General features: G+C 46.9%; 1 protein-coding gene across 1 annotated transcript in view; it reads right to left on the reverse strand.

Annotated features, from left to right (window-relative positions):
• Positions 1–11,201, reverse strand: part of elmo1 (engulfment and cell motility 1 (ced-12 homolog, C. elegans)) — a 237,783-nt gene that overhangs the window by 135,539 nt on the left and 91,043 nt on the right. Inside the window, exons 2-5 of the mRNA XM_070436225.1 lie at positions 7,670–7,813; positions 2,879–2,919; positions 2,615–2,687; positions 2,408–2,458 (exon numbers count right to left, since the gene is read on the reverse strand). Of these exons, the coding sequence (XP_070292326.1) occupies positions 2,408–2,458; positions 2,615–2,687; positions 2,879–2,919; positions 7,670–7,747 (243 nt within the window). The 5' untranslated portion in view covers positions 7,748–7,813. The remainder of the gene's footprint in view (positions 1–2,407; positions 2,459–2,614; positions 2,688–2,878; positions 2,920–7,669; positions 7,814–11,201) is intronic.

Genomic DNA, 11,201 nt, shown 5'->3' on the forward strand with positions numbered 1-11,201 from the left:
AATTATGGTTGCGTTACATGTTTTTGTACCAAATCATGGCAACGGAGCGGGTCGACTACCGGACCACAAACAATAGTCAAAATCAATATCTGATCATTCTTCGATACCTGTTCTGACATCGTTTCCCGTATGGGTTTACTTACTCTAAAATATCATTAACATCATAACCAAAAAAGTCGGATTTCGTAACCTAATACAGCTGATAATAAGCACTGAGCTCTGACGGAGCGGTGCCGCTTTATCCCAGCCAAACGTTTGAGGAGTTTACATGTTGCGGTACGTCGTTTGAGGAGTTTACATTTGCGGTAGTCGTTTAGGAGTTTTACATGTGTGCGGTAGTGTTCGTTTGAGGAGTTTACATGTTGCGGTAGTCGTATTTGAGGAGTTTACATGTTGCGGTAGTCGTTGAGGAGTTTACATGTTGCGGTAGGTCGCTGAGGAGTTTTACATGTTGCGGTCAGCTCGTTTGAGGAGTTTACAGTATGTGCGTAAGTCGTTTGAGGAGTTTACATGTTGCGGTAGTCGTGTTGAGGAGTTTACATGTTGCGGTATCAGTCGGCTTGAGGAGTTTACATGTTGCGGTAGTCGTTTGAGGAGTTACATGTTGCGGTAGTCGTTGAGACGTTAACATGTTGCCCGGTCAGTCGTTTAGGAGTTTTACATGTTACGGTAGTCGTTTGAGGGAGTTTACATGTTGCGGTAGTCGTTTGAGGAGTTTACATGTTGCGGTAGTCGTTTGAGGAGTTTACATGTTGCGGTATGCGCGTTTGAGGAGTTTACATGTTGCGGTAGTCGTTGAGGAGTACATTTGGGTAGTCGTTGAGGAGTTTTACATGTTGCGGTAGTCGTTTGAGAGTTTACATGTTACGGTTAGTCGTTTGAGGAGTTTACATGTTGCGGTAGTCGTTTGAGGAGTTTACATGTTGCAGGTAGGTCGTTTGAGGAGTTTACATGTGCGGTAGTCGTTTGAGAGTTTACATGTTTGCGGTAGTCGTTTTGAGGAGTTTACATGTTGTCGGTAGTCGTTGAGGAGTTTACATGTATGCGGATAGTCGTTTGAGGGAGTTTACATGTTGCGGTAGTCGTTTGAGGAGTTTACATGTTGCGGTAGTCGTTTGAGGAGTTTATATGTTGTGGTGTCGTTTGATGGAGTATTATCATGTATTTTTTTTTTATTTTTTACGGTTAGATCGTTTGAGCGAGTTTACATGTGTGTTGGGTTTAAGGGTCGGGTTTTTTTTTGAGGAGTTTACATGTTGCGGCAGTGGTGTGGAGGAGGTGTGGCGATAGTGTGTGTAGTGTCGTGTGGTTGAGGAGTTACAGTGTAAGTAGTAGTTTGGAGGAGTTAGCTGTGCTAGTTCGTTGAGGATGTTTACATGTGTGGTAGTCTAGTTTGAGGTGAGGTTTTATCATGTTGCGGTTAGTCGCTTTGAGGAGGTTTACATGTTGCGTATGTCGCCTTGAGGAGTTTTACCATGTTTTGGTAGTCGTTTGAGGAGTTTACATGTTGCGGTAGTCGTTTGAGGAGTTTACATGTTGTGGTAGTCGTTTGAGGAGTTTACATGTTGTGGTAGTCATCTGCAAAATTGTTTTCAATTTTGAAATTTCATATTTGATTTTCCCTTACGAAAAATGTATCAACCCCTACAAAAATGTACATTAATTATAATCCACATAATAGTTCATATTTCCTGTTGCTGCAGGGTTATTTTCCTGCTGTAGCAAACTGGCTCAAAGAAAGATCCTACATCTATATACAGTTGTTGAGGTCTTGTGTGGATGGTGCTGCTAATCTATTATACAGTATGTATGCTAAATCAGGGCTTCTCCTTTTACAGTCATGTCATTAGCTTGGACTGTTATTGGCTTCAAGGAAGAAGCCAGGCCATAACAAGAATGCAGAGAAGGTGAAAACAAAATAAATCTATCTAACCCTCAGAGTATACTGGAGCAGACGTTTCTGCATGGGCCCGTCTCCAGTGAATTTCCCCCTAACAGCAGACACTTTTCCAGGCCTCTCACCCTCTCTATCTATCCGAGGGATTAGAGGAAGAAGACGGGAGGGAGGCGGGGACAGGCGAGATTAAGATGTCATGATAGGGATGGCAGACACTCTCAGTCAAAATGATCAGTATCTAACAACATCTTCATGTTACGAACAGGAAGGCAGGATGGCCGTGTAAGTTGAATGAGTCATTTAACTTAACCATAAAATGTGTCTTTCCACTTAACCCTGAAATTCCCATTTACTCTGAAATGTGAGTTTCAACTTCACTGTTAAATGGAGAAAAGGTTAAAAATATCAAAAGAAGATTTAGCCTTATAACATGAAACTATTGGAGCTCAAAGACTCTTCCTCTTTCAATATGTTTTAGGACCACTTGATGAGTACATAACCAAAACTTACAGGAGATGTTGTTAGTCGCAGTATCGAACCATTCTTTATGTCATTGCGATTCTGCGGTGACAAGAAAAGGGACAACTTTGAGGTGTGATTTCAAACTTAACATACAATACACAAAGTTTTTCTGTTGAGTTGGAACATTAAAATCAATATGCATATTATCATTGTTATGTTCAATATGACAGAGATAACAAGAAAGTAGATGCCAACCTTTTCTGTGATGTAGAAATTAGTGGAATCGGCATTTTGCAGAGCAAAGTTTTCGTGGTTCCCCAAAGACCATCTGAAAGCGAAAATGTAAAACAAAATACTTTTGAACTTTGAATTGAAAGAACACTGCATCTCTCAACGACAGAGAAACACTTAGACCCAAGAGCCTTTTAATTTAAACGCAGCACAGAAATGCATAACTATGAGCATTTCTATCAAGGTTATGAGAGACAGACAGAGAGAGAGAAAGAAACATTTCCTTACCCTTCGCACACTTCTTTTATAATGGCCGAGAGGGGCTTTTTCTGAGAAAAGAAGAATGAGTAATCAGAAACAACAGTTCATCCTCATTAGAACACAAGGACCTTTAAGGACAGCACTTCAAACGGAAGTGGGGGAACATTAACTCTATAGGAGAAGGATACAGTAGAACTACACTGCTCAGGAACAACTACTTTATATAACATTAAAGGAGATTCAGATAGAACCAGAGAGGATTCTTCAGAGAACATTTTAACTTGCCTGGTCCCAGATCTGTTTGTGCGGTCTTTCCAAATCCTATGTTCATTGTCACGCCAGTTGGCAAGATGGCAACAACAGATCTGGGACCAGTCTATGTTTATAACATCATGCAGGGTGGAGTGGTATAGCTTTAGTGGTCAGTGGTTAAGGATCTGGACAGCCAGGGCTAAGAAGTCCCAAACGGCACCCCTTTCCCTACATAGTGGACTACTTTTGACCAGGGCCTATAGGGCTCTAGTCAAAAGTAGTGCACTATGTAGGGAATAGGGTTCTGTTTGGGATGCACATCATATGTTCTGCTGTTGAATCAACAACCATCTGCACATCATTATAGTTCCATAACAGATTTCAAATGGTATTGTGTACAGCTATAAAGTCTCTCTCCAGACAGAGGGAACAAGGGAGGGAATGGTGTTGTATGTTTTGGAACGACAGCCAGTATTAACTCTCTCTACTGCAGTGTTCCCCAGTCCTCTGAGAGTTTACTGCAGGGAAGAGGGGGCACTCTGTAACACTGCGTGCGCGCACACACACACATACCCCTCTTCTCTCCCTATCCCCCTATACCCTTACCAAGGCTTCAAGCATTCCTATTCCTCTCTCGCTCAGTCTCTCTACCTCCCTCGCTCTACCTCCCCTCCCTCTCTCTCGCTCTACTCCCCCACCCTCTTGCTCCACCTCCCCCACCCTCTTGCTCCACCTCCCCCCACCCGTCTTGCTCCACCTCCCCCCACCCTCTCACTCCACCTCCTCCCTCTCACTCATCAACCTCCTCCCTCCCTCTCACTCACTCAACCTCCTCCCTCCCTCCCTCTCCTCACTCAACCTCCTCCCCTCCCTCTCACTCACTCAACCTCCTCCCTCCTCTACTCACTCACTCACCTCCTCCCTCCTCTCTCTCACTCACTCAACCTCCTCCCTCCCTCCTATCTCAACTCCCTCTCCTCCTCTCCCCCACTCACTCAACCTCCTCCCTCTCCTCTCACTCACTCAACCTCCTCCCTCCTCTCACTCACTCACCCCTCCCTCTCACTCACTCACCTCCTCCTTCACTCACTCAACCTCCTCCCTCTCACTCACTCACTCCTCCCTCACTCACTAACCTCTCCCTCTCACCACTCAACCTCCTCCCTCCCTCTCACTCACTCAACCTCCTCCCTCCCTCTACTCACTCAACTCTCCTCCCCTCTCACTCACTCAACCTCCTCCTCCCTCTCATCTCACTCAACCTCCTCCCTCTTCACTCAAACCCTCTCCTCCCTCTCACTCACTCAACCTCCTCCCTCCCTCTCACTCACTCAACCTCCTCCCTCCCCTCACTCACTCAACCTCCTCCCTCCCTCTCACTCACTCACCTCCTCCCTCCCTCCCTCTCACTCACTCAACCTCCTCCCATCCTCTACTCACTCACTCAACTCCTCCCTCCTCTCTCTCACTCACTCAACCTCCTCCCTCCTCTCCTCTCACTCACTCAACCCCTCCCTCCCCTCACCCTCTCACTCACTCAACCTCCTCCCTCCTCCTCTCACTCAACCTCCTCCTCCTCTCACTCACTCAACCTCCTCCCTCTCACTCACTCAACCTCCTCCCTCTCACTCACTCAACTCTCCTCCCTCTCACTCACTCAACTCCCTCCCTCTCACTCACTCAACTCTCCTCCCTCTCACTCACTCACCTCCTCCCTCCTCTCACTCACTCAAACCTCCTCCCTCCCTCTCAGCTCACTCAACCTCCTCCTCCCTCTCACTCACTCAACCTCCTCCTCCTCTCACTCAACTCAACCTCCTCCCTCCCTCTCACTCACTCAACTCCTCCCTCCCTCTCACTCACTCAACCTCCTCCCTCCCTCTCACTCACTCAACCTCCTCCTCCCTCTCACTCACTCAACCTCCTCACTCACTCAACCTCTCCCTCACTCAACCTCCTCCCTCACTCAACCTCCTCCTCACTCAACCTCCTCCCTCACTCAACCTCCGCCCTTCACCTCACTCAACCTCCTACCTCTCACTCACTCAACCTCCTGCCTCTCACTCACTCAACCTCCTGCTCTCACTCACTCAACCTCCTGCCTCTCACTCACTCAACCTCCTGCCTCTCACTCACTCAACCTCCTGCCTCTCACTCACTCAACCTCCTGCCTCTCACTCAACCTCCTGCCTCTCACTCAACCTCCTGCCTCTCACTCTCCGATACCCCCCTCTGCCCTCTACCTCCCCAAACCTTGCTACCTTCTCCCCTCTCTCTACCTCCGCCCTCTCTCTCTCACCTCTCTCTCTACCTCGCTACCCTCCTCCTCTGCTCTCCTCCTCCTCCACCTCCTCCCTCTCCCTCTCCACCTCCTCCCTCTCCCTCTCCACCTCCTCGCTACCTCCACCTCCTCGCTACCTCCTCTCCTCTCCCTCCTCCCTCTCCACCTCCTCCCTCTCCACCTCCCTCTCCACCTCCTCCCTCTCTCTCTACCTCTCCCCTCCTCGCTCTCTACCTCTCCACTCTCCCCTCCTCGCTCTCTACCTCTCCCCTCTCCACTCCTCGCTCTCCACCTCTCCCCTCCTCGCTCTCCACCTCTCCCCTCCTCGCTCTCTACCTCCCCCCTCTCTCTCTACCTCCCCCCTCTCTCTCTACCTCCACCCCTCTCTCTCTACCTCCACCCCGCTCTCTCTACCTCCACCCCGCTCTCTCTACTCTCCACCCCTCTCTCTCCCTGTCTAGAGCATCCTCACCAGCCCTCAGAGCTACAGTAGCTAGTTCTCTCTCTTTAGCATGTGCTGTACTTGGATCAATTCTCAGACACTAAAAAAACAAATGTTTGGGTAGAGGCCTGGGAGGCACAGCAGCAGTCTCACACACACACACACAACACACACACACAACACACACACACACACACACACACACCACACACACACACACACAACACACACCACACACACCACACACACAACACACACACACACACACACACACACACACACACACACCCTGTGTGTGTATGTGATAGAGAGGCAGCAGCTCACTCTGTAGAGGCTCTTTATATTTTCTGCAAGAGCTAGTCTCCAGTGAGCTCCAGAGCACTGAGCTGGCTGCTAGTCTCATCAATGAGCTCCTAGAAAGCACTGAGCTGGCTGCTAGTCTCAATGAGCTCCAGAGCACTGAGCTGGCTGCTAGTCTCAATGAGCTCCAGAGCACTGAGCTGGCTGCTAGTCTCATTGGGCTCCAGAGCACTGAGCTGGCTGCTAGTCTCAATGAGCTCCAGAGCACTGAGCTGGCTGCTAGTCTCAATGAGCTCCAGAGCACTGAGCTTGGCTGCTAGTCTCAATGAGCTCCAGAGCACTGAGCTGGCTGCTAGTCTCAATGAGCTCCAGAGCACTGAGCTGGCTGCTAGTCTCAATGGAAATGTTTGGGCATGTTTTCACAGTTAAAACTGCTTGGATGACAATCCATGCATTTCTCAGTAGCACCTAACTCCATGACAGTGTACGTTGTCAGTAACAGAGTAACAATTACATTTACAGAGATTATATACCTAGAGGTGTAATTTGTTCTATGGGTCACATATCACATCGAACGTGTGACAGGACACCTTGAGTACATTGCCCTTTACATCAGTGGGTGTGTACATTATAATCCACAACAAAGGATTACTGTGCTGTGTTGCAGCCAACCAGGGTAAACTACTAGCTCAGGGGTACAGTAGGAAATAGAGGTGAAATAGAGGTGACAAATCCTGACTGATTCCTGCATTACCTTGATGGCTGCATCTGAAATGGCACCCTATTTGCACCCAAATGTCGTGCACTATAAAGGGAATAGAGTGCCATTTGGGATGCACATCGGTGATTTCTCCTTCTTCCTAACCACTGAGAGCCACTGACGGCAGGAGTGCATTCATTAGGGCACACCGTAGAAAAAGTTTTTCAAAGGAAAACAAAAACAAGTGTTTCTTATTACAGTACACATGTTTACAGTGTAGGTACTTCCTCCTCGTTTCAGCCAGTTTGCTTTTGTGGTTCCTATTGAATACACCCCAGATAGCAAAACCATAGAAATACAATTATAAACTGGGTGGTTTGAATTCTGAATTCTGTTTGGCTGAAGGCCGTGGTATATCAGACCGACAAAACATGTATTTTTACTGCTCTAATTACGTTGGTAACCAGTTTATAATAGCAATAAAGCTCTGGGGTTTGTGGTATATGGCTAATATACCATGGCTAACAGCTGTATCCAGGCACTTCACAGAACAGCCCTTAGCCGTAGTATATTGGCCATATACCACACCTCCTTCTGCCTTATTGCTTAATTAATTATAACATAACGTTATTAAGCCTCGTCCTGGACTAAAAAGCATGCTCAATTGAGAATCTAGGTCCGGAAAACTAGGCTCTATGAGTGCAACTGACATCTGCACTAATCTGAATCAGGCAAAGGACTAGCAATGCGTAGGATTGTCACCATTGGTTTTGAGACAATAGGTGAAAGTAGTACTGGGCAGCTTATTGGGAAATTGACCCCTCTTTTTCATCAGGCACTGACCTGGTCTATCTCCATGAGCTTGGGGAAGGCCCCCGGCCACTCGATGGCCACCTTGACAATATCGGAGGGCGGTGGCATGATGGCGGTGGAGGGGGTGTGGAGGTGCCTCTCACTGTCTCACTGCTGAAGAGCTCTCATCCAAACCTGGAGGGAGAGAAACAGACAGAGGAGGTCATGTTAGTGAATGGACAGCATAGAATAGAGTACAACAGACTACAATAGATTAGAATATAATTCATAATTTTTGCTGACACAGTACTATACCGAATGTACGAAACATTAGGAACACCTTCCTAATATTGAGTTGCACCCCTTTTGCCCTCAGCAGGTGTTGCTCCTGAACCCAACCTCAGCAGGTGTTGCTCCTGAACCCAACCTCAGCAGGTGTTGCTCCTGAACCCAACCTCAGCAGGTTGTTGCTCCTGAACCCAACCTCAGCAGGTGTTGCTCCTGAACCCAACCTCAGCAGGTGTTGCTCCTGAACCCAACCTCCAGCAGGAAGTTGCTCCTGAACCCAACCTCAGCAGGAGTTGCTCCTGACACCAACCCCAGCAGGAGTTGCTCCTGAACCCAACCCAGCAGGAGTTGCTCCTGAAACCCAACCTCAGCAGGTGTTGCTCCTAAACCCAACCTCAGCAGGTGTTGCTCCTAAACCCAACCTCAGCAGGTGTTGCTCCTAAACCCAACCTCAGCAGCTTATGATGAGAGCAGCGGTGTGACATACACGGCAGGCAGCATCAGAGGTGACAGCGAGACAGCGAGAGAGAGAGACAGCGAGAGAGAGAGAGCGAGAGAGACAGCGAGAGAGGAGACAGCGAGAGAGAGACAGCGAGAGAGAGAGAGAGCGAGAGCGAGAGAGAGAGAGACAGCGAGAGAGAGAGAGAGAGAGAGAGACAGCGAGACAGCGAGAGAGACAGCGAGAGAGACATTTTGTTACATTACAGCCTTATATTAAAATGGATTACATTATTGTTTTCCCTCATAAACCTACAAACATTACCCCATCATGACAAAAAAATAATAATGAAAATATCACATTTACATAAATATTCAGACCCTTTACCCAATACTTTGTTGAAGCACCTTTGACAGCGTTTACAGCCTTGAGTCTTCTTGGGTATGACGCTACAAGCTTGGCACACCTGTATTTGGGGAATTTCTCCCATTCTTCTCAGCAGATACTCTCAAGTTATGTCAGTTTGGATGGGGAGCATCGCTGCACAGCTATTTTTAGGTCTCTACAGAGATGTTTGATCGGGTTCAAGTCTGGACTCTGGCTGGGCCACTCAAGGACATTGAGACTTGTCCCGAAGCCATTCCTGTGTTGTCTTGGCTGTGTTCTTAGGGTATTTGTCCTGTTGTCGCTGTACTTTTCTCCGTTCCATCTTTGTCTCGATCCTGACTAGTCCCTGCCGCCAAAAAAACATCCCACAGCATGATGCTGCCACCACCATGCTTTACTGTAGGGATGGTGCCAGGTTTCCTCTAGACGTGACGCTGGGAAATCAGGCCAAAAGAGTTCAATCTTGGTTTCATCAGACCAGATAATCTTGTTTCTTTAGGTGCCTTTTGGAAAACTCCAAGCTGGCTGTCATGTGTCTGTTACTGAGGAGTGGTTTCCATCTGGTCACTCTACCATAAAGGCCTGACTGGTGGAGTGCTGCAGAGATGGTTGTCCTTCTGGGAGGCTCTCCCATCTCAACGGAGAAGCTCTGAAGCTCTGTCAGAGGAACCATCGGATTCTTGGTCACCTCCCTGACCAAGGCACTTCTGCCCCGAATGATCAGTTCAGCCAGGCAGCCAGCCAGCTCAAGGAAGAGTCTTGGTGGATACAAACTTCTTCCATTTAAGAATGATGGAGGCCACTGTGTTCTTGGGGACCTTCAATTCTGCAGACAGTTTTTGGTACCCTTCCCCTGATCTGTGCCGACACAATCCTGTTTCTGAGCTCTATGGACAATTCCTTCCACCTCATGGCTTGGTTTTTGCTCTGACATGCACTGTCAACTGTGGGACTTTATATAGACAGGTGTGTGCCTTTCCAAACCATGTACAATCAATCGATTGGACTCCAATCAAGTTGTTAGAAACATCTTAAGGATGATCAATGGAAACAGGATGCACCTGAGCTTAATTTCGAGTCGCATAGCAAAGTTCCTGAATACTTATGTAAATAAGGTATCAGTTGTTTTATTTTTAATACAATGACATTAAAAAAATATATATAAGTCTATAACGTAACACAATTTGGACAAATGGAATGGGTCTGAATACTTTAAATATATACAGTTGAAGTCAGAAGTTTACATACACTTAGGTTGGAGTCATTAAAACTCGTTTTTCAACCTCTCCACAAATTTCTTGTTAACAAACTATAGTTTTGGCAAGTCGGTTAGGATATCTACTTTGTGCATGACACAAGTCATTTTTCCAACAATTGTTTACAGACAGATTATTTCACTGTATCACAATTCCAGTGGGTCAGAAGTGTACATACACTAAGTTGACTGTGCCTTTAAACAGCTAGGAAAATTCCAGAAAATGTCATGGCTTTAGAAGCTTCTGATAGGCTAATTGACATCATTTGAGTCAATTGGAGGTGTACCTGTGGATGTATTTCAAGGCCTACCTTCAAACTCAGTGTCTCTTTGCTTGACATCATGGGACAATCAAAAGAAAATCAGCCAAGACCTCAGAAAAACAATTGTAGACCTCCACAAGTCTGGTTCATCCTTGGGAGCAATTTCCAAACGCTTGAAGGTACCATGTTCATCTGTACAAACAATAGTATGCAAGTATAAACACCATGGGACCACGCAGCTGTCATACCGCTCAGGAAGGAAACGCGTTCTGTGCCCTAGAGATTAACGTATTTTGGTGCAAAATATGCACATTATTCCCAGAACAACAGCAAAGGACCTTGTGAAGATGCTGGAGGAAACAGGTACAAAAGTATCTATATCCACAGTAAAACTAGTCCTATATCGACATAACCTGAAAGGCTGTTCAGCAAGGAAGAAGCCACTGCTCCAAAACCACCACAAAAAAGCCAGACAATGGTTTGCAACTGCACATGGGGACAAAGATCATACTTTTTGGAGAAATGTCCTCTGGTCTGATGAAACAAAAATCTAACTGTTTGGCCATAATGAACATCGTTATGTTTGGAGGCAAAAGGGGGATGCTTGCAAGCCGAAGAACACCATCCCAACCGTGAAGCACGGGGGTGGTAGCATCATGTTGTGGGGGTGCTTTGCTGCAGGAGGGACTGGTGCACTTCACAAAATAGATGGCATCACAAGGAAGGAAAATTATGTGGATATATTGAAGCAACATCTCAAGACATCAGTCAGGAAGTTCAAGCTTGGTCGCAAATGGGTCTTCCAAATGGACAATGACCCAAGCATACTTCCAAAGTTGTGGCAAAATGGCTTAAGGACAACAAAGTCAAGGTATTGGAGTGGCCATCACAAAGCCCTGACCTCAATCCTATAGAAAATTTGTGGGCAGAATTGAAAAAGCATGTGCGAGC

The sequence above is a fragment of the Salvelinus sp. IW2-2015 genome, linkage group LG30 (genome assembly GCF_002910315.2).
Source record: "Salvelinus sp. IW2-2015 linkage group LG30, ASM291031v2, whole genome shotgun sequence".
Classification (NCBI taxonomy): Eukaryota; Metazoa; Chordata; class Actinopteri; order Salmoniformes; family Salmonidae; genus Salvelinus; species Salvelinus sp. IW2-2015.